This window comes from Colius striatus, chromosome 3 (genome assembly GCF_028858725.1).
Source record: "Colius striatus isolate bColStr4 chromosome 3, bColStr4.1.hap1, whole genome shotgun sequence".
NCBI lineage: Eukaryota > Metazoa > Chordata > Aves > Coliiformes > Coliidae > Colius > Colius striatus.
The window spans coordinates 12497602-12520934 of record NC_084761.1 but is presented as its reverse complement, the minus strand read 5'-3'; the positions used below and the strand labels follow the sequence as shown (position 1 = coordinate 12520934).

Here is a 23333-nt window from a genome sequence, read left to right as displayed (position 1 = left end):
CTAGCAAAGGGAGAAATTCCAGTATTTGATGGAGTTTATTACAATGGGTTGTTCTGAGTGATATGGAAAAATAGGCCTTGCTCAGCCTCAAGAGGAAAACTGCTGAATTCCTCAGTAGTCAGAGTCTGTAAAGCAGAAGGTGACCCACTGGTTGGGCTCCAGATGTTACCTACCATAACAGCAATTTTCTCTCTTTTCTTTTATTCCTCTTGCAGACAGTGCTGAGACTGCAAGGTCAAAATCTAGTCCTGAGAACTCTCAAGGCCAGAGCCGGATCCGGGCCTTGAGCCAGGTCCAGGTTCTGGGCCCAGAAGATGATCTGGCAAGCATCTTTCTGCAGGTACTGGTATAACCTCTGGCTGATCAACTACTTTCTTGCAGCAGCCTTTTAAAAACCCATTTCTCTTGTCCTTGCATCTGCTGGTGCCTTCCTTCTGCAGCATTTGCAGGCAATAAGTATGAAAGCCCTGCATGGGATGAGCCTGTGCCATTATAGCCTGGTGAAATTGGTACTGGAAGGATGTTCTTTTATGTAGTGTGAACACGAGGTGGCTTTTGATCATGCCTAACACTGTCAGTGCCTACTAGCATGTTACTGTCTCTGCACCTTGTTTGTGCTGTGTGTAGTGCCTTTCTTCTCGGCAGTGGATGGAGGATTTGTGAAATGCTCGCAGGGCCTTGGCTGCAAAGCTTTGTGCAAACAGCATTTGTACTCTGGCTTGTCTGCTTGCAGAGTCTCCCTCTCTCCACTGACTCCAGAAGGAGCCTACGGGAAATGAATCAGCCAAGTTGGTTGCCTGTATTTGGGTCATATGGTGATTCCCCCACAGTGTCAGTGCTGATAGTCATGTTGGGCTTGCACAGATGCTGCCTATGTTCCTGTACCAGCCACTAAAATACTGCAAAAGCTGTGTCAGCAGGTTCCCGTTAGCCCACAGTCAGTATGATTGTACAAGGTAAATCACTCCCCTGCCTCGGGGTGTTTATGGTACAGCGAGTCTTTTCCCTTGCTGCTACAAACTCACTCCTTTCTGTCTCCTCCCAGCTGTTCCCGCTGACTCCGGACCCACGGTGGCAGAGCTCCAGCCTGCGCCCGCTGGCCCTGGCGCTGCAGCAGGCGCTGGGGCAGGAGCTGGCACGTGCCCGGCGGGGCCTGGCCCTGGCGCAGGGCTCTGGCATCACTGCACGGCTGCTGCAGGCCGTGGCCGCACTGCTCAACTCCCCGCACAGCGCCGCCCTGGCCATGGCCATGCACCATACCCACTTCATCTCCTGCCCGCTCATGCGCCAGCTCTACCAGTACCAGGTGAGCACTGCCAGCACAGAATCCTGGTAGCACCTAACAGAGAGGGGTGAGGAGGAAACAGACCTGCAGGTGGATTGCGAGGTGGCTGAATGACAGAGCCCAGAGGGTGGTGATCATTGGCACAGAATCGAGTTGGAGGCCTGTGGACAGTGGGGTTCCATAGGGGTCAGTTCTGGAGCCAGTCAACAACCTGGATGAGGGGACAGAGTGTACCCTCAGCAAGTTCCCTGATGACACCAAACTGGGAGGACTGGCTGATTCCCCAGAGACTGTGCCGCCATTCAGTGGGATATTGACTGGCAGAGAGGAACGTTGTGAGGTTCAACAAGGGCAACTGCAGAGTCCTGCACCTTGGGAGGAACAACCCCAGGCACCAGGACAGGCTGGGGATTGACCTGTTGGAGAGCAGCTCTACAGAGAGACACCTGGGAGTCCTGGTTGATAACAAACTAAACATGAGCCAGCAATGTGCCCTCATGGCCAAGAAGGCCCACTGGCACCCTGGGTGTAGTAAGAGGAGTGTGTAGTAAGAAGAGTGTGTCCAGCAGGTCAAAGGAGGTTCTCCTTACGCTCTATTCTGTCCTGATGAAGCTTCATCTGGAGTACTGTATCCAGTTTTGTGCTCCCCAGCAAAAGAGAGACAGAGAACTTCTGGGGAGAGTCCAGTGCAGGGCCCCCAAGATGGTCAGGGGACTGGTGCATCTTTCTTACGAAGAAAGGCTACGTGACTTGTTTAGCCCGGAGAAGGCTGAGGAGGGCCCTCATTAAGTGCTTAAAGGGTGGATGTCAGGAGGATGGGGGTGACATTTTGTTCTGTAGTGTTTAGTGACAAGACAAGGGGTAATGGACATAAGCTGGAAGACAAACATTTCCACTTAAACACAAGGCAGAACTTTTTTCCTGCTGTTGAGGGAGCCCTGGCACAGGCTGTCCAGGGAGGGTGTGGAGACTTCTTCTCTGGAGGTTTCAAAAACCCACCTGGACATGTTTCCTGTGTGACCTGATGGAGGTGAACCTGCTTTAGCAGGAGATTGGACTGGGTGATCTCTAGAGGTCCCTTCTAACCCCTACCTTTCTGTGATTTTATGATCTGCTCTGCTACATGCAGACGTTCCACCTGTGTAATGCTGGAGGTGTGGCCTGGGGAGTATGACACGGAGGGACTCAGTTTGCCTTGGCACCGTGGCATTTAGAGGCTGGCTGGGGATGTTAGCCTAACACTGCTGAGGACAGGGGCTTACATACAGAGTTAGTTGTACCTTACCTGGTCTGAAAACTCTGCAGCACTAGAGATCTGTGGCTGTGGGCCTCTTTTGGGTTTGGGTCACCAGTCTGTGCTGTTTTGTAGCATGGACATGTTTTGCAAGCCAGGGCATTTGCAGATAGCTTGAGAGCCGAATTCTTTAATTCCTTAAAGAAATCTTCAGAGAAGGCTAAGATTTATCCAACAAAATATTTCTGTCATCCTGATGAAAAAAGGCACTTAGTTATGCTGGGAGATGTATTGTGTGTGTGCCTTGCATAAGTACGCTAGAAGGAGCTGCCTTCATTTGAGTGAGCTGTGGCCCAACAGAGTGAGTGTGCTCTGTATTCTTCACAGTATGTGCCACTATCTGTGTCTTTTCTGCTCTCTTTGTTGTATTCCTGACATGTGTGTAAGCAAGTCCCTTTTGCTGCACTCCCCAGCGCTGCGTGCCAGAAGACACTGCCTTCTCCTCGCTCTTCTTCAAAGTCCTCATGCAACTGCTGCAGTGGCTGGAGAATCCTGCAGTGGAAGATGGTCCTCTGCGTGCTCAGCTGAAGGGCTTTGCTGTGCAGTACTCCTCAAGGCACAGGATCAGTGACGGTACTGGCCTTGTGTGGCTTATGGGACTCAGAGTGGACAAAGTGGGGCAAGAAAGGGATAGAAACAAAACTGCATCCAGAGCAGAAAGTGTGGTGGGCTGCTTTTAGAGAGGTGGGCTTAGGAGTAGCAAAGTGAGGTTTTGTGCTGTACTATATGAACGTGGAAATGCAGCCACACATGACTTGGCTCTGTGGGTTTGTGGTAGACACCTGGTGGTGTCACACCAAGCACAGCAGATCTTTCAAGGAAAACTTGCACTTGCTCAGGCCAGGAATTCTACACTAGCTGTAGTCCTGAAACATGAGCATGCAAGAAGGCTGCTGGAACAAGGTCACAGTGTCGCTTGCAGAGCTTTTCATCATCTGCCACCTCTTGGGAGGAGGAGCCTATGACTGCAGGTTGTGCCAGGGGAAGTTTAGGTTGGAGATCAGTAAGAACTTTTTCACTAAGAGTATTGTCAGACACTGGCACAGGCTGCCCAGGAAGGTGGTGGAGTCCCATCCCTAGAGATACTTAAAAGCTGTGTAGCTGAGGTACTGAGGGCAGTGTGAGGTGAGGGTTTGGACTTGATGATCTTAAAGATCTTTTCCCACCAAAACAATTCTATGTTTCTAAGAGATTAGGCAATGAAATGTATTTGTGGTTATAGTTTTCTCCTAGCCACGTGTCCCTGTAACATGCAGAAGAGCTGTCAAGGGTTTTGGTGGGAGTAAAATGGCAGCAGAGTGTGTTTGTATGTTTGAGCAGTTATGGCCTGGAGCCATGTGGGGTAGAAGGGAAGCCTGATGTAGGGGCTGACTTGGGCTTGGATTGCCAATACTGGGATTTCTTTGCAGTTCGAGGTGGCTTCTTGCACCTCACGGAAGCTCTGACTTTCCGTCGTGACCCTGACTTGATCAGCTCCACAGTACGTGCTATCATTGCAACAGTGAAATCAGGGGAGAAGTGTAATGTGGAGCCAGAGCTCATCAGCAAAGGTATGGCTGTCCCTCTGCTCTCCTTCCCTGGTGCAGCAGCAGGCTGAACTTCCAACCCAGCAAGGGTGTGCCTACTGTGCCTCCTGCATGGATCAGAGAACATGAACTGATCTAAACTTGGCACTGTCTTGTATCACCTCCTTCACCTGCACTGATGTGAGGGTTTATAAACTGCTCTGTGGCTGGGATTTGCTGAACCAGCGAACAGTTGGTTTCCTCTAACAAGATGAAAAATTGAAGTCTGCTATCCCAGATAAAAATGGCTTCCCTGTTCCTTACTGAGCCAGGCTCTGGGGAATGCTGGACTGATTTCCTTCATAATACTCTTATAAGGTTCCATAGCTTTCACCACATCCTGAATTTAATGAGTGACATTTCTCCCCCTGCTAGTCCTGCAAGGTCTGATTGAAACTCACTCTCCATACCTGGAGGAACTCCTGACTGTCCTCTTCTCAGCTAGTGTTGAGACCACTGCTAGGTTTCCTGCCATGAAGCCAATTGCTGTCGTGAGCTCCTTGTTGCTCCAGGACAAAGAAGAGACACCAGTGAAGAAGGAGCTGGACAATTGCAGGTGAGCCTAGGCAGTGATGGGAATTCACTGGTAAATGTGAGTTCCTGGCATCTCCGCTGATGTTGGCTTTGTTTTCTCCTCAGTACTGAAGCAGCTTGGCTGGGGCCCTCTTCTGGCCTTCTTAATGACTGGCTGGAGATGCTGGACCCAGAAGTGATCAGCAGCTGCCCTGATCTCCAGCAGAAGCTACTGTTCTCCTGGAACAAAGTAAGAGTTGTTGGCTAAAGGAATACCTTTCTGGGGCACTCACCTGCACCTAACTGGAATCAGGGCAAGGGGTAGTTTTATGTTTTGCCACATGTTGCTATACAAGTTCCCAGGCAACACAGGCTGACTAGAAAGGGGATTCTGGTGCATGCTTCTCAGTGCAAGGCTTAGGTATCTTTACATTTCCTCAGCTGTATTCTTTTAAGGACATGGAAGTGCAATACAGACACAGCATAGTCCCATACAGCCCAGCCAGATGTGTTGTCCCTGGTATTTTTGCAGACAGATGAACAGCTTGCCCAGAAAAGCAATGCCAAAGCTAGGACTAAAACTGAATGTCACAGCTGATGCCATGTTCTGCTAGAAAATACTGCAGTTCAAATCCTAAACCCATGTGATGTGTCTTCTGTGTTACCTGCCCGCCTGGACTGTTATCCTTCTCACACACACATAGTATCTGCTACCCCCACCTTGCATCAGGGGCCTCTTTGTTACATCTCTTCTTTGCTTGGTCCTGTCAGGCTGGGTCCCAGGTGCCCTCCTTCCGCCCATATCTCTTGGCTCTCCTGACTCACCAGTCCAGCTGGACCACGCTGCACCAGTGCATCAAGCTTCTGCTTTGCAGAAACCGGGATCAAAGGTGAGTCGTGTTTTTCAGGCCTAGCAAAGAATTTTGAGTTGGGCAACTCACTGTGAGAGAGAACAAACAGAAGCTGAGAACAAGAGATGCCACATTCCATGGTGTCTCTGCCAGGAGATGTAACCCAGCCAAAAACAGGCTTTGTGAGAAGGATGCTGATTTCAGTCATGCTGATTTATGTACTTTGGTACAAATATTACCTGCTGTTTGATGGAAGCAGCACATAAAGATTTGGCTGTGTTCTAAGCAGGAAGTGCTAATCACTGGGTAATCCATCTAGCATTGCCCTTGCTGATAATCTTTATGAACGTAGAGTTTGCAGGATGACTTGGATAGTGAACTGACAGCAATCTGTACCTGGGCAGGCTCTGCTGGATCTTCTGGTTGTACTAAACTCCATTACCAGTCTTTCTCTAACCCTATTCTTGGCATCAGGCTCCTGGTTCTGACCTCTGGAGCAGCCCTAGCTCTCAGCTTCTGTACATTGCTCTCAAATACTGAAGTGTCACTGTGGTCTTGCTTAAATTTGTTATGCTTGTGAACCAGGAAATGCTGACACCTACTAGTGGTAATTTAGGACATGACTACATCAGCAATACTTTTCAAGCTGGTAGTGTTTCGGTTTGTTTATCTCTTGCTCACTAACAATTTAATGAATTTCTGCCTTCCAGGATAACAGCTAGGATGGGATGTTCTGTGCACTGGGACAGTAAGGTCACTGGTCTGACTGTACCAGTTTCTGGCCTTGTGGTGCAAGACTCTGTGTAACTGCTACAGTCTTGATGAATGCCATTTGTTCAGCTCCATACCCTGTGCTGTGCTGATTGCAACAAATATTTAGTCATAATCTGGGAACAGAACCAAACACCTTCTCGGAACTTAATGGATCCTATTTTTACATTTGCAGATGTTTCTTGCTTCACAGTACTCATGATGTTTAGAGACACTATCATGTGCTTGTGTGCTGCCCAGGGGCTATGTTGACTCTAATTGCAAATCTGTCTTCTTTTGTGTTCTGGCAGGTTTGACCCAACTGCATCCTTGGATTTCTTATGGGCCTGTATTCACATTCCTCGGATCTGGCAGGGAAGGGACCAAAGAACTCCTCAGGTAGTGGTTCAGTTCTTCCAAGGTTCCTCTCTGGATGCAGTGAGAGACAGTGCCTGATTTTTCCATGGCCAGGAGGTGGCTGGAGTGCAGCATGCCAAGTTACTGTTACTGAGCTGCAATGCTATGTTACATATTACAGTGGCAATTTTGAGTCCAGAAAGCTGCTATGAACACACATCAGTTTGCCCACTTGACATTTGCATTGCAGCAGTTACCACAATATCTGAGCGTAAGGCTGCAGTGGTGAGCAAGCTGAAACCCAGTGGGGGATAATTCCCATTATATAAAGAAAAAGGAATTGTGTCTCTTCTCCACATAAGAATTTCTTTGGTTTGGTGACTGATTGATGGTTTCTGACCTGTCACACACTCTGGGATGGAAGAAACCAAGTTCAGAAGTAGAATAGGGGTAAAGAAGGTTTCATTTGGGGCTGTGATGCATGCTTTCAGAGCTCCAGATACGAGGTAGTTCTTCAGTCTAGTTCTAAGAGCAGTTCCATTCCAGCTGGGGAAAGTGTGACTAGAAGGAACTAGATCTAGGGATTTGGATTCATTTTGGCTGTTCTCTTGCGTTACAGAAGCGCCGTGAGGAATTTGTGCTCCACCTAAAGGCATCAGAATTGATCAGCATGGTGGAGCTGATCCTGGCTGAAGCAGAAACCAGATACGAGAACGCTGATGAGGCTTCCTGCACACTCATCCAGTCTCGACTGCCTTTGTTGCTCAGTTGTTCTCATGGGGACATTGAGAGCATCAAAAAAGTATCAGAGTATCTGACCAGCTGCATCCAGCAGTGGGGAAGCAGGTGAGGGAGGATACACAGCACTGTCTGTGGAACTGTAGTTGCTTGGGCATGAGCCAGCAGGTGAGGATGGCACTTGCCAGCTTGCCTTCCTTACAAATACTATGTTCCAGAGCCTGTATGAAAAGTGCATAGTGTCCCCCCAGAGCTTTGAGGGAACAGTGAGTCAGTTTAAGAGGTCATTGGACCAGGAAGGTAAAAGTGAAGTTTAAGGGCTTTTTTGCTTTTAGGACTTCAGAATGAAATGCTTGCTGTGTCTTTTTTTTTGTTTGTTTAAGCCAATGGTTATTTTTAATGACTAGTTTCTAACCTGAGATTTCATGTCTACTCATCTCGTGAATCACTGCTCTGACCAGTATGATTGCTCTCAAAGCTGAATGGAGACAAGATTGTTTCCTAACAGCTATGTTAGTGCTGTGGGAGGAATGGGAAGATGGTGTATTTGGGGCAGTGAAACAAACTGACCTAATTCTGACCTTGCTTATGGTGGTGTTAGAAAAGATACTAAGTAATCTCAGTTACCATTTCATTGTGCTGCCTCCCAGTACAGACTGTGCAGGGGTCTCTGGAGGGCAGATGTGTAGGGAACAGGCTGGCTCGTCTGAATAGCTGTGCTTGTCACTGCTCTTTTGCTTGGGGTAGGGATTACCATGAGTACCATGTGCAGAAACTTTTCACTGGAGATGTAAGCAGAGCTTTCTTGTTTTGGGTCCCTTTAACTGCGGGTTTTAAACTGCAAATGGGCTAATGATGGATCTCCATAGACTGTGGATGGATCCCTGTAGACTGTGAATGATATGAGTAGTTCAAAAGAAGCAAAGACTGGTTCAGATTAGCAGTAGCTGCTCTTACAATGGTCTGTTTGCCATATTCAGGAAGGATGTTACTAATCTGATGGGCCTGGGATTTTTGCTGGTTGAACTAATGTAGTAAACAGTGACTGAACTCTGCCTTTTTCCTTCAGCTCTGTGGGAAAGTGTTGTCAGGACCTTCTGCTTCAGATATACCTGCAACTACCCGAGCTCCTTGTGCCTATGCCCGAGATGCTTCTCACCAGTGAAGGAGCCAGAGACAGCAGCACTTGCAAGGTGAAGTTAGAGGCATAGCAAAGCCCCTTTCCAGTGGTGTACCTACATTGAATCCAACTTTGATGCTCGGTCTGAAAAGAGAGGACTGGCAAAAGCTTCCTGGGTCACTTTGGTTTCTTTACTTTACTCCTCTATTGCCCCTTCCAGCAGTCTGAGGAGCAGAGGCTTTAGTTATGGTTTATTTTGCAGTGTCCTACAAAATAGTGTAAGCTCTACAAGCTTCTGTGTGCCAAAGGCTTCTGTAAAGTACAAGTGTGCAGGCACTTGATCCTGCTTTGAAGTCTATAGAGACTGTGGACTTCAGATCCTGTGCCAGCTGGAATGTTGCATCTGCTTGCAGACCTACCTGAGAATAATTTCTGTTAAACCCCCTCTGTAGTTGGAAAGGAACTGGGAAACACTGCAGAGTCATGGGCTTGATTGTGCTTCCAATTCTTAATGGTTTACTCATTACTTTTCTTCTAGCTCGATGCTCTGGTTCACAGATTCATTAACCTTCTCGCAGACACCAGTGACTCCAAGTCCTCAGAAAGCCGCGTGTGGGATGCCAACATGGCCTGCAGGAAGCTTGCTGTGGCTCATCCCATCTTGCTTCTTAGGTACTGCTCTCTCTTTTCACCTTCTGTATGGATGGGCTTCATTGAAAAGCATCCACTCTTGTCCTCAAACAGGAACAAGCTTGCAGGAGTCTTGATGATTGTGTTGGAATCCGTGTTCATGTACAAAAGTCAAGAAAAAGGGCAGCAGAAGACTTACCTCTTACAATGAGGCAGCACCTCAGGCCTTGTATCTGCCCAGAAACAGTTCTCTTGGAACTGTGTCCCCAATTCTGGGCTCCCCAGTTCAAGACTGATAGAGAACTTCTGGAGAGAGTCCAGCTGAGAGTAACCAAGGTGATGAGAGGACTAGAGCATCTCTCTGATGAGGAAAGTCTGAGAGGACTGGGGCTGTTTGGCCTGGAGAAGAGAAGGCTGAGGGTGGACTTCATCAACACTTACAAAATACCTAAAGGGCAAGTGCTGAGAGGATGGGGCCAGTCTTTTTTCTGTAGTGCCCAGTGACAGGACAAGGGGTAATGAGCACAAGGTGGAACACGGGAAGTTCCACTTGAACATGAGGAGAAACTTCTTTGCTGTTCAGGTGGGGGAGCCCTGGCACAAGCTGCCCAGTGAGGGAGTGAAGTCTCCTTCTCTGGAGGTTTCCAAACATGCCTGAACACATTCCTGTGTGGCCTGATGGAGGGGAACCTGCTGTAGCAGGATGTTGGGCTGGATGAGCTCTTGTCCATTCCAGCGCTGACTGGTCTGTGATTCTGTAATTGGAACTAGAGAATAGAAGATGGATGGGAAGTGGGGCTTCCTGATTCTATGATTACAGAGATCAAATCCTGAACCCTGGGAGAGGGTAAGGGATGCTTCCTTCCAGGAATGGAGGTGTAACAACGTGTAACTCTTTTTAGAAAGAGGCTAGATCTGGATTCTTTTCTGTTTGGCATTTCAGGCACTTGCCAATGATTGCAGCACTACTGCACGGCCGTGTTCACCTCAATTTCCAGGAGTTCAGGCAGCAGAACCACTTGACCTTCTTCATCCATGTCCTGGGGATCCTGGAGCTGCTGCAGCCGCAGGTCTTCCAGAACGAGCACCAGGCGGCACTATGGGACTGTCTGCTGTCCTTCATCCGACTGCTGCTGGTAGGAAAGGGCCTGCTCCCCTCTGTGCTGGGGCTGCCAGCCACTAGATGGAGAAGCTCGTGAAACACAGGGCCAGCTCTGCTGTCTCCTATTTGAAGGGAAAACCTTCATATACCTAAGAACAAAAAAGTTAATCAAGTACCTTGGAGGGCTTAAAGAGGAGACAGGAGATGGAGAAGCTACTCCCTGGTACCCAGAGGTGCAGGATGGGGCTCTGCATCACTGCTTTTTTTTTGTTAACTCTCATCTTCCTGATTCTTTCTCAGAACTACAGAAAGTCCTCGCGGCACCTGGCTGCCTTCATCAGCAAGTTTGTCCAGTTTATCCACAAGTACATCACATGCAATGCCCAGGCTGCTGTCTCCTTCCTGCAGAAGCACTCGGATCCGCTCCAGTAAGAGTCCTTATTCTGGTTAGCCCACAGTTAGCACATGGAGAGCTTGCACAGTCAGACTGCCATGAGCTAACCAGACAGAACACAGCAGGAGGATGTGACAGAAGAGCTATTAATATGTCACTTTTTCACCCCTAGCTCCCTTAAGTCTATGTTGAGATGTGCAGCATATCCCTTTTATAGTAAAAACTCAGCCCAAGGAAGCCAAGTAATGATCTCAACTGACATAATGGCCTAAACGTCCTGTTGAGGCATGTAGTTCCCTGTCATCATTTCAACAGGGCCAGTGGGAGTATCTCTTCCCTGAGCAGTGGCTGAAGGGTCCCCTCTGCAGATATAGGTGAAGATGCATTTGAGTTCCAGTTACAGTGAAAGGAAAAATCTTGTTTCTGCTTCTAAGAAACTATTTGTTTTAGTATATCTATGTGTTCAATCACTTGTCCTCATGCCCTTATTGCTGTTTAAAGTTAAATGTGCTGTCTCTTCCCCTAGTGACCTGTCATCAGACAACAGTGATCTAGCAATGCTGAAGTCCCTCCTGGCTGGGCTGAGTCTGCCTAGTAAGAGTGGCATCTTGGACAGAGGCTCTGATGAAGAGAAGGATGGTGAGTCTGAGTACGGGGAAGAGTTATTCCAGCTGGTGAACCTACTGTATGTTTTTTAGCACAGATGCTTTTATGGGCTGTATGCTGTGCTTGTTCTTCTTGTGAAGAACAATGGAAGAGATATTTAGAGTGGGGAATGGCACTGCTGTATACTCAGCAATCCATAACTAGTATCTAGGATGGGTTTAAATTGTTTTCCTGACAGTGGTATCACTACTGGAGCAGAAGAACAGCTCTCAAGCAAGTTTCATTGTTGTGGATTTGGCTTTCTCAGCCATACTTAAGGACTGACCTGTCAGGAGACCCTGAGTGAAGGTACATCCACTTCTCCACTGCTTCCAACTTTCCTGGGAAAATTATTCAGTATTATCACATTATAAGAGCTCGAGAAGGTTCCTTCTTTTTGCCTCAGCTGAGGGGTACCAGAAGATGCAGTGAGACTACAGACAGTGTGAGAGCTAGAAGCTGTATTGCAGTATTGCTGGTTAGCCTATGATACACCCCTTTACTGGCAGGGAATACTGCATCTGACTCCCTGTTAAAACTCCATAGACTGTCAGGAGTGACCTGCTCTCTCTCACTCCCTAGATGAAGCAGCAGCTGGCTCTCTGCCCCTTGTCAGCGTGTCTCTCTTCACTCCTCTCACGCCAACAGACATGGCTCCATACATGAAGAGGCTCTCCAGAGGCCAAACGGTTGAGGGTAAGTGAGAACCTACAGAGTTGTACAAAGATGTAGGGCAAATGCAGACATATGCCAACCCTGTTACTTATCTGTCAGCTACAGGCTAGTTTCCTTTTCAGTCTTGTGTTTGGAAGTCTCCAGCAGTTAGGATGTGGTTTTGTTTGGGATGAACTTGTCTGTAACGTTCTGTGATTCTGTGACAGAGGCTTCCTATGATGCTGTTATCACTTAGCTCAGCAGTGCTGCAGCTGCCTCTGCTTTGGGCTCTTAAGGATCCTGTAAGTGCTCTGGGAGATAGTAAGAGTCATGCAAGGAGTGCTGCAGTTCATGTCAAGGCAGGTCTGGAGTGCTGATAGGAATGCCATTTTTTAATGGTCTAAAAATACCAGACAGATGAGAGTCAGGATTTTGTTAGAAATCCCCTAATGGCTTTCATGGAAGAAAATCATGTGGCATATGGGAACAAGGTACTTCTTCTGCAAAGGTTTTCTGAAATCACAGGTGTTCAGGCCTGAGTTGTATTGGGGTGACAGTTTTCCTTCCACACTAGAGACGGGAGGAAGAAATCCTGGACACTGTTCAAAAAGAGGCTTTCTGTGGAGATCTTTCAGTTATAGAAGAAGGTGTTCTGGAACTGAAACCTCACACCCCACTTGAATCCTTCCCCTGCCTATGGCATGACAATGCTAGTGACCTCTGCCTGGGCAGGATGGGATGTGCTGATCTGGCATCTGAGCTGCCTGTTGTCACCCTTTTTGAAGAACTGCCTTTATTACTGTAGCTCTGTGTGCAGGTGGAAAAATTTGACTGTTTGGAAGGCTGGATTTGTAGAGAAAAAGATCTTTTAGTGGATCACTGAATTTCAGTCACCCCTTTCAAACCTGTATCTTCCACCAGACATCCTGGAGGTGCTGACAGACATTGATGAGATGTCCAGGAGGAGGCCAGAAATTCTCTCCTTTTTTGCTGTGAGTATCAGTGTCTTAAGCTACCACTGAAAGGAAGGAATTCTTTTCACTAGAGTATTTTGCCCAGACAGCTTGAGTACTACTCTTTCTCTGCATTTTAGGTGGTTGTTGCAGCATCTTAGGAGAAATTTCTCTTTAGTTTATCCTTCTGACAGCAGGCAGTATTTATTTCCCTACCAACTTCTCTCCATTGCATTCTGGGTCAGCCGTCTTCCACTCTTCCTCTGACATAAAGAGAAGTTAGAGTTAATGCTTTGTCCTCTTGCCTGTATTGGGGCAAGGAGAGGGCAAAACAGCTCTGTTGAAAACACTAGAGCTCTGGGAAAACTCAACTGTCCCATGTGGAATAAGATTACAAAAGGGTGCTTTAAAGTATTCAAAACAAGGATAATCCTTCTTACAGAGAGGGATTTCCTGGCGCAGCCGGTACCTGCTGCATGTGTGTTGGGCTGGATTGGTGCTGGCAGGGTAGTAATGCAAATCTGAGGAGTGTGTGCTCCCTGGATGGCCCTGTGATCCTAATCTGTCCATCTTCTTTCAGACAAACCTACAGAAGCTGATGAGTTCATCAGAGGAGTCCTGCCGAAACCTGGCCTTTAGCCTGGCCTTGCGCTCCATTCAGAACAACCCCAGGTGAGGCCTGCTAGAGCACAGGCTGTCACTGCTGGGCACTGGCTGCCCATCCTGCGTGGCTGTTGGTGCTCATCTGGACTGTACTGACACTATCATCTTTTACTCCCAGCATTGCTGCAGATTTCCTTCCCACCTTCATGTACTGCCTGGGCAGCCGAGACTTTGAGGTGGTGCAGACAGCACTGAGGAACCTGCCTGAATACACTCTGCTTTGCCAAGGTCGGTTGGTATCTCACACCCTCGGTGCACTCTTGGCCTCACAAGGCTCAGAGCTGGGCTCCTGTGCTGGGAACTGGCTCCTGTGTTGGGAACTGCTGCTGTACTGGGAGCTTCCCTGGCTTGTTGCCAAGGGTCAGTGTTGCCTAGACAAGGCCATCAAATACGCAGGGAGCCTATATCAGTCGTAGGTTTGCTGTGAGCATCACGGTAAGTTTTGTCCTAGAGACAAGGGAGGCTCCTTGGAGTAGATTTGCTCCCTTAGGATTTTCTCTGAGTTACAATCCCTTGTGTGATCGTGTACCCAGGGAGCTGTTAGAGGGTGGATTGACCCATGTTCTTGTGGAAGGAGAGAATTTCTTACACAGCTGCAGACGTTTGTCCCAGTGTTGACAGGTTGCTCTTGTTTGCATGTTGGAGCTTCTGGGTCTGTCCTCATGGTGTCTTTCCCTTTCACAGAGCACGCAGCAGTGTTACTGCACAGGGCCTTCCTGGTGGGGATGTATGGCCAGATCGACACCAGCTCTCAGATTTCAGAGGCCTTGAAGGTTCTGCACATGGAGGCCATGATATGAGCCTATGGTTCTGGGAGCACCACTTCCAGAGGAACTAATTTAACCAGATTTATCAGCTCCATTGAAGCCCTGTATATTTCAACTCATGTGCTTGAAGGATCAAAGAGGAGATGCAGCAGGCCAGACTATGCTGGAGAAGGAGAGCGCGCTGACTGAAGATCAGGAAGGGGCAAGGATTATCTGTCTGGTTAAGACACCATTGCTGTGGGACAAAAGTCTCCAGAACATTGTGCCAAACAGGGACCACTTCCTCCACGGGGTCTTGGGACAGTGGCTGTCAGTTTGTTGTTTGGGTTTTTTGTCTCTCCAAGGAGGCAGAACTGCAGGGAGAGCAGAAAGGAGCACTAGCCCTTGCACTTGAAGTCTCTGCCCTCTCTTTGTCAGAGAGGAAACACAGATCTGTGCAGGGGGAGAGCCCTCTTTGTTTTCTGAGGGTGTGTGTTTATGGTTTGGTTTTATTGTTTTCTTTTTTTGATTAAAATTCTCCATTTCCATTGTGCCTTTCTCTGCTCTGTGCTGCCTTTGGTGTAGCTTGACATCCCCCTCTCCCTGTTCTTCAACCTCTTGTTATTATAGACAGAGCACCTCTAGAAGGACTGTCCCTGTGGCCAGAAGCTCACAGGGCTGTCTTGACCTTTTACACAATATGCAGGAAATGGAGGAGGTTAAGAAGGGTCAGTGGAGTGTCGTGAGTTTGGTCATCAGCAGCTGCTGACAGGACAATTTTTAAGAGGTTCCTTGGAAAACTTTTCTTCAAAAACAAATAAAGCAAACTTCTTGGTACATCTGCAAACATCCAGCAGCTGGCCACTGTCAGAGTGGAGTCTTCAAACAGGCAGCTGGACTTCTTGGGATCTGCCAGTTCCTCCTAACTGCTGCTCTCTGGTCCTTGTCTGCTGATAGGGGTGATGGCTTATTTGCCAGCTGTCATTCGAGGACAGGAAAGGAGGTGTCTTCCTTTACTAATTTTATGGATGGTTGTAAATAAGTCTGTATGTCCTTGCTGGTGGCAGGGACAGCTGTGACCTCAGAGTGCCTGTGTGGAGAATATTGTCCGTTCCTGCAAATGAGGAGTGCCACAGCTGAGCACCTTGCTAATGTGTCAAAATATGAGTGAACGTTGGGCTGGCTTTGCGAGGGAGATGGAGAAGGGAAAGAGAGAGATCTGAACCCCTCTTGCCTTTAAATAAGGATGCACTTTTCCTCAGCAGCATCTGCTTTGCATCAGAGCCACTACTGTGGCAATTAGCCACATATAAATTATGTGGAGGAACAGTGGAAGAAGATCAAGTCAGTGAAACGGTTTTCCTGAGGGGATCAGTGACAGCAGGATTAATGCCTGTCTAAAGGGTTCCCAGTGAGATTACTGGCTCCTCTTACCTTAGTCCCTATCAGACATCATTAAGGTTGTGCTCAGTTTGTCAGAGCAGGGAGGTAGTTCTGGTGCTGCTGTGGGCCTAGAGCAGCTGGGGACTTGTGGGACTTGCTGGAAAAGGGCTTTTCACAGGAGTTTGACTTGAGGAGCAAGGAAAATGTCTGAAGACTTACCATGCAAAGACAGTGAATCAAACAAAGCAGGGAGTGCTTTGATGAAGATGCTTTCTGCAACTAGGGCTTTCCAGAAATCCCACTCCCGGGCTGCAACCAGAAACATTTACTGACAAAACCAAATCGTGGGAATGGCCTGAGATTCTGCTCTGTTTGGCCAATGCCTGCTGTGAGCAGACCAGCTCCAGCATGCCTGGTTCAGAGCAGCGGGGGCTGCTTGGAGGTTGGCAGAACTACTTAACGACTACTTGGACCAGGAGGGCCAGGCTTTGCAAAGCAGTGTAAAAAGATGTGGCTGAGAAGGTGGAATCTCTTTATCAGAAGCAGCAGAAATCATCTTTTGGGAGATGAAGAAACAAACTCAAAGGAAGGGAATGTGCAGAGCTCAGCCTTCCTATAGATTTCCCAGTACGAAAATCATCATCTGTGATTTGTTGATCTCTCTAATTTTTGCTGTATTGAAGGGTCCCGCGATGGAGTTGCTCTGCTGCCACCCTCTGCTTGGACCCAGTGGAGCTGAGCAGCTTGCCTTGGCTTCCAGCACTGAAAGCAGATCAGGGCTGAGAACAGGGCTGTCAGGGGGTGCTGGGCTGTGCAGAGACAGCTCAGGGCCAGAGCCTGTCCCTCCTGCCTAACAGCTCTGAAACAGTTAGCAACAGCGTTACTGATGCCCTGACACTCACCCGCCTTTTAATCAGTGCTGTGTAACTTCCATCTCTGCCTGGCTGAGCACCTTCTCGCCTCCCATCCCTGCTGAGCTGCCAGTGTTATCCTTCAGGGCTCTGCCAGGCTCCTCCTGGGGGCTGGGGCCAGCTCTTCAGTCTTCATGGAGAGCTGGTGCCTTGCTGAGAAGAGGAGTGGGGAGGAGGTTTGCAGGGTCATCCCTGCCCAAGCCCGTGGGGCTCACCACTGGAAATCACTGCTCCCATCTGTGTTGCAGATGACATGTCCCAAGTGGTGTTGGAATCACTGCTTGGGCACTACTGTGATCTGCTGTAGGCGAGAGCTTCCTTGGAGAGCCAGGGGCTGCCAGGGCTGGTGTCTGAGGAAGGCAATGTGGGGCTGTGCCAGGTGCACAACACTGGCTTGTGGGGAGGCTGTCAGTCTCTGATACAGTGGGAAACCCATCCCAGCTCTAGGGGAGGGAGGATGGGAAAGGGAAAACTTGCTGCAGGTTTGTTTGGCATCCTGTGGCTGCACTCAGGGCACGGCTGGCACAGCCCCTGTGCGTCAGCTGGCCCTGCTTTGGTGCCTGCAGAGCTGGTGCTGGGCAGAGGTGGTAGAGGCTGGGGAGCAAAGGGAGCCCAGGAGGAGCTGGGCAGTCCTGGAGCAGCCGAGGGGCTGCAGGCTTCCTCTACTAAGCACTGGCTGGCAAGGATGGGGGCAGGATGCATGAATAGCCAAATCCAGGCTGGGAGCTGGCCCCAGCATCTTGGGGAGGAGGTGGTGGCACGGTGCAGGCAGGCTTGCAGCTTTGGAGGAGGGGAACGTGACACCTCCTCACTCATGTTGTGATGGGTCACTTTGGGTCCTCCCAAAGCCCGGCTGCTTCCCCACAGAGGTGACCAGGTCCCACCTCCATCCCCTGCAGGCATCAGGACCTTGGCTGACGTGAGTTTGGTCATGAGCAGAGCATGGCTGAGCGGGAGGTGCCTGTATGCTCTTGGCTCAGGAGCAGCTGCCTGTGGAGCACACTGAACGTTGGGCAGTGGGAACAGTCCCAGCACTGAGCTCAGAGGCAAATCTGCCTGAGCTGCCACGCCAACAGTGGAAAGGTGGCAAGAGGCACACAGGGTACAGCCAAGACAGGGAACCTCGTGGTTACAGGTGTTTTGCCAGCCATTGGAAAAGAAAAGCCTCCCTTTGCAAGGACCGGCATGCAAGAAATCTCACGGAAAAAAAGGAGAGGAAAGCTCCATCTCCATTACTTATCATCTGTGTGTAAATGCGGGCCATGGAGTCTATTCCTGTGACTGCTCCCTAGGGCCCTGCCATCCTTTTCCTCCTGCCAACCTCATCTGTGACCTCAGCCAGTGACAAACACAATCCTGGCCCTGCCTGCCCTCAATTAACTTCCTTCTGGCCGTACCACAAGTCAGGGTGGTGTGATTCACGCTCAACTCAAGGAGTTGTTCAACTAAAAGCTAAAAATGCTAAGACTGTTGTTAGCTTTGGCTATGTTAAAACCAGCCCCACACCAGCTAAGTAGCCTGGCTTCTGCCAGGGTAGCATTTGCCTAAGGTGGACTGATTCTTAATTCTCTGCCTCTCTGTATATTTAGATAATTTGTCCCTAAAGCAGCAGAATATAGAGTTTGCATTTTCCTCTCCTTTTAAATTCAAGAGATCTTTTTATAGGGTATCTGCCTGTCCTGTGTAGCTGGTGGTGTCTTGCCTTTGGCCTTACCCTGTTTGCAGGAACAGCATCTCTAACACAAGAAGATACTGGGCAAAAAAATCCCCGTCAAGACCCCCAGCAACAATTAAAAAATTCATTAAGCTACAATAGGCCAGTCATTGCTGGGTAATTATTAAGCTGTAAGAATTGCTAATTGTCTTATTAGCATTAAACAATTATGCAAATAATGGAAAACATATAATAAGAGTAATAAAACCATCTCCCTTTCTCTCTCTCTCTCTCTCTCTCTCTCTCTCTCTCTCTCTTTTTTTATTTTAACCAGTAATGAGATTTAAAATCTAAAGTGATACTTATGGTTTTGCTCTCCTGGGTTTATTTAGAACATCTTTGGAGAGGTGCTTTGGAGACCTCTAAAGGTGCTCGGCACAGGGTGAGGAGGATGTCTTGAACCACATCTCCTATGGGCTGTCTTGCAAAGCTCATGTGCATCCCTCAGGCTGCCCCCTGGTTCTGCACCCCCTTGTTCTGCACCTCCCAGTTCTGCACCGCCCAGGTGTTCACCCCCCAGGTCTGCACCCCCCGCAGCTGCCTGGGCAGCACGGTGGGGACATGCCGGTGCCAGAGGCTTTGCAGGACCATGCAGTGGTCATGCTGCTGGACCAGGAATGGGGTCAAAGTGAGTTTTGTGCTTTCACAGACTTCCTATGGGAGCCCCTGTTCTCCCTCAAATACAGCATGGTGTGCTTCAAGTTTGGTCTGGGTGAAAACAAGGCAATTTGTAGTTTTTCCCATCAATTTAGTGCCAAAATGGAAAGTTCTGGCCTTTCAATGCTGCCTTGAGTATCTTATTACTGTCAAGTCAGTAACCTGAGGTAAGAGCTGGCCTCTCTTAAGTTCCAGCTGGATTTTGGAGGTCAGCAATAAGCTGAGTGACGAGTGAGTGCCTTTGTCTTTCTGTGAAACGAGGACAAGATTTCTTTTACCCCTGTTGCCAGCAAAAGGAGACTTCACTTACTCATGTCCATGGCGAGCAAGGAAGAGGCAAAGTGCTTCTTTGCTTCAGCACGCTAATGCTGTTAATCACTAACGAATGCTAGTGGTTTTCCAGGCTTTAAACTCTGCTGTGCTGATAAAACACAGCATTTCAAAGCAGCCAGGCCAGCTCCGGCACCAGGGTGGGTCCTGCTGCCATGGAGATGCCGTGATCGATACAGGTCGCCTCACCCAGTCTCGTGATCCAAACAGGTTGTGAGCAGCAAAACACACCTTCACTTTCCTTTTCTGATAAAAGTTTGCAGCTCTGGTAGGAGGGAGTGTTCTGCCAAGGCAGTGCAAAGATCAGGGATCACCACTGCGTGGTTCAGCTTCCTTGGAAGAGGAGAGGAGGTCACCTGAAAGAAACACCATCCCCAATCCCCTGGGCTAGCTGCTTTTGGCTCCCTGAGGCTCTGGTGACCCACCAGGCAGCCATTTGTGGCCTTTTCCTTTTCCCTTCTCACATGGAGCGTAGGATTCAGCGTGTGAGCAGTCTCTCATCCCTGTTGCCTGGAAATAACTTTCTGCCATGGCCTGTAGCCCATCCCTCACCTCACTGTCTTGGGGGACAGGTCATCTTACTGGTGGGCAGCAGGGACAACAAGGGAGAGAGACTTTTTTTGCTATGACACACCTGGGTGACAGGACACAGTTTGATGCTTATTGGTTCTGGTCCTTTGAGACCTTAGGGTCATGGATTTTCCATTTCCAAGCTTCCTGGAGGCGAGTGTCTCTTTCTGGAACTTTGTGTTTCGCTTTCATCATCTTTCAGTGGAAATTCGTGTCCAGACTTGAATTCTGTAATAACCCTTTTTCTGCTGCTTTGCAGGTCAAAAACTACCCCAGCCTCCAAGGAGAAGTGGGTGTCCCACAGAAGCATTTCTGTGTGAGTAGCTGTGAAATTGTCGGGGCTTTCTTTTCCCTGGCTTGGGCCTTTCCGTCTCTGTGGAGTCAGCCTGGCTGCCTTCTGGGAAGGGAGAGCTGATGAGGCATGTTACTGATGAGACACATACTTTTCCTTTCTCGTTTTGAATCCCTCAATTTAATACAGGCCATTGGCATGGGAATGCATGAGAGCTCTTGGCTACGACACACGCTTCCCATTGTTGGGAGGGAACAGCTCTGCGTACAGCCCGCGGCAACAGTATGAAGTAGCTCAATTTCATCAGCTGATTTCCCACAATAGTTAAAAGATGTGATTTTTCTATGATGTTACACTCTCTTACAAAAAAAAAAAAAGAACCAGACTCCAACAACTGCATCACTTTGTTCTCAGCTTCATGAGGCCCCACGTTGTCTGATGTAAGGGATTGACTCTTTCCTCCTCCTCAAGTCCTCAAGCTAACAAACATTGGTTGTTTTTCTTTGGGCCTTAGGGTAGTCCTAGGCATATATTTATGTTCTTTCTCTACTAATGGTAAAATCCAGGCTGCTGAATGTGGGAACCAGGATAAATTTAGAGGTAAAGGCAAAGGGTTATCCCCACTAGTCATAGTCATAGCAACCATCAGGAAGCAGTCAGCATTTCTCCATTGTATTCCCATATCTAGGAAAAGAACTAAAAAGGACTATGGAAAAGAGAGAAAAGAGGTATCTGTAAGTAAAGAAGAATAAATGGGTCCATGTTGGTGGACTGCTACTCTCCAACAAGCTTCCAAACATATCTGGGGAAGCAGGACTGGGGAAGCAGGACACGCTCAGCTCCATGAGCTGAGGGGCATCACAGGTGGGAAATGGCAAGCAGCAACACTGGGAAAAGCTCCCAGAGCAGGCAAGGTATAGGAGGACATAGAATGGTCCTCCAAAGAAAAGGGATAGAAACAAAAAAATACAATCCAGAGTAAGGATTTGTAAGCATCATCTCATGAGGAATGTCCTGGGATAAGAGTGACTGTTGGTGAATGGCAGGGAGCTGCACGGGCAGCTCTGCTCCCTTCCTGCTCAGTCCCTCCCTGCAGTGCTTATTAGTTTACCTGTTGGTGCATTAAAGACTCATCATGGCTATAAACTGCTGCAGAGCTCTCCTTAATCACCAACTAAGAACACTGCAGGAGTCACTGATGCCTGTACTTTGAAAAGCCATTATTGGGCCAGTAGTAACACTATTGCTTCCTTAGCTAACTCCTCCAGTGCTGGCATTTTAATCACCTTGGTGTATAATGTGGACCTGATTCTTCTGGTGGACTAGGGGCTGTACCTCCAACCTACCCTTCTCTTGGGATGCACAGCTTGAAGCTAGCAACTAATAGTTTCTTCTTCTGGTGTCTGAAAGCCTGGATGCCTTTCTGCCATGACCATCTCAGTCAAACATTGCTGACCAGGCTCGGTGCAGGGAGGGATGAGATGAAATGCAGTGGCCTGTGATACTCATCAAATATCAGCAGCTGCTCTCTGTGTGCAGCATGGCTTTCTGCTCCATGGGGCCATGTCCCCTGCCACCCAGCCCCAGCTGCCCCTGCCCAGAGCATGAGGTAATGAGGAGGGACTACCCGCCCCGACTCATTAAGCCGGGTTTGTTAGAAGACAGATTGTCATGTTAAACAAATATATCTTTAAAAAAACCTAAATATCATTCCCTGGGCCGTGTCCCATCTGGGCCATTAAATCTGAAAGGGGTAACTCCAGCTGTGTCAAAGCTGAGCTCAGGAGCTGATTTTCACTATTTATGTTACTAGCGATTGGCAGCAACTCCCTTTTCAAACATTGTTTTCTCATTTCCCAGTGTTGTACGGTGTGTGTTGCAGCAGTGGGATGCAGCAGTGGGATGCACAGTGTGTGTTGCAGCAGTGGGATGCATGGTGTGTGTTGCAGCAGTGGGATGCACTGTGTGTGTTGCAGCAGTGGGATGCATGGTGTGTGTTGCAGCAGTGGGATGCACTGTGTGTGTTGCAGCAGTGGGATGCATGGTGTGTGTTGCAGCAGGGGGTGCACGGTGTGCATTGCAGCAGGAGGATGCACTGTGTGTGTTGCAGCAGTGGGATGCATGGTGTGTGTTGCAGCAGGGGGTGCACGGTGTGCATTGCAGCAGGGGCATGCACGGTGTGCATTGCAGCAGGAGGATGCACTGTGTGTGTTGCAGCAGGGGCATGCACGGTGTGCATTGCAGCAGGAGGACGCACACTGCTCAGCAAAGGGGTCCTTGGGACTTAAAAAAGAAACCCCACAAATCCGCTTTCTAAACGCATCGCATCCTCTTTAGTTCTCACCGAGCCCTAAGCTACCTGGTGACAGAGGATGGGAAGGGCTGCCCATTGTTAGCCAGCTGGCTTTTCGTAAATTATGCAAATTTTATTAATCTAATGAAAAGGTAGTGTGGAAATGAAGCAGGACAGCTCAGCTTTCAGGGCTGCAGCACTGCAAGTTTCTAATTTGCAGGAAAGCAAGCATCTTTTTTGAGGGAGGGAGGAAAACCCCCCAACTTTGAGTGAATCCAGCATTTCTTTCGATTGGTCCCTTGGTAATGTGATTAATTTGGAGTGCAGATGTTGATGCCTTCCTTCACAGAAGACATCCAGGACTCGGGAGCAGGCTCGGTGTGCCGTAGTTCCTCCTTGCCACACTGTTCCTATTACGGTGGTGCAGCAACATATGCTAAGGCCTTATTACAAGGGATTCCTATAAATGGCATAAAGGATTAATAATGTATTTATAACACAACTTTGTTTTAGTATAAAGTGATCTATAAATTTGTAATAAATGTTTTATAATGTTTTTGTAGCCTGTTATAAATGATAAATGGGAGACTATAGATGCCACATCAAATATTCATGCTGCATTGTGTGCATTATTATGCCGTTACTGTTCAGGAAACCATTAATAATAAAGTGAATGGAGATGTAAAAGTTGCTGACATGCCCAGCAAGCCATTTATAATGAAATGTATAATCCTTACCATAAAGTAAATACATTGGCCAGTGATTGTTGATGAAACGGAAACACACTGAATTATTTGTGAGGTATTTATATATTAATGTATATTATCCATATCATGTCATAGAAATGCCATTAATATATTATATTATATGTATTATTAATTGTTTTTACCTAATTTATAGGCAGCTCTTTAAGTGCGTTACCT

The 23333-nt window shown here is 48.3% G+C and overlaps 1 protein-coding gene across 3 annotated transcripts in view; it reads left to right on the top strand.

Annotated features, from left to right (window-relative positions):
* The window catches only part of INTS1 (integrator complex subunit 1), a 31831-nt gene extending 17023 nt beyond the window's left edge, over positions 1–14808 (top strand). For 2 of the 3 annotated variants that reach the window (XM_061992585.1, XM_061992584.1), the window contains exons 29-47: positions 216–340; positions 1046–1306; positions 2993–3152; positions 3989–4129; positions 4520–4700; positions 4784–4907; positions 5429–5547; positions 6570–6657; positions 7235–7461; positions 8423–8546; positions 9012–9145; positions 10047–10239; positions 10506–10633; positions 11126–11238; positions 11827–11940; positions 12820–12890; positions 13432–13523; positions 13633–13742; positions 14199–14808. In XM_061992585.1, coding sequence (XP_061848569.1) covers positions 216–340; positions 1046–1306; positions 2993–3152; positions 3989–4129; positions 4520–4700; positions 4784–4907; positions 5429–5547; positions 6570–6657; positions 7235–7461; positions 8423–8546; positions 9012–9145; positions 10047–10239; positions 10506–10633; positions 11126–11238; positions 11827–11940; positions 12820–12890; positions 13432–13523; positions 13633–13742; positions 14199–14314 — 2621 coding nt within the window. In that variant the 3' untranslated portion in view covers positions 14315–14808. Of the gene's footprint in view, positions 1–215; positions 341–1045; positions 1307–2992; positions 3153–3988; positions 4130–4519; positions 4701–4783; positions 4908–5428; positions 5548–6569; positions 6658–7234; positions 7462–8422; positions 8547–9011; positions 9146–10046; positions 10240–10505; positions 10634–11125; positions 11239–11443; positions 11554–11826; positions 11941–12819; positions 12891–13431; positions 13524–13632; positions 13743–14198 lie in introns of those variants that run through there. The other variant, XM_061992586.1, reaches the window with a different exon arrangement.
* Positions 14809–23333: the final 8525 nt, after the last annotated feature.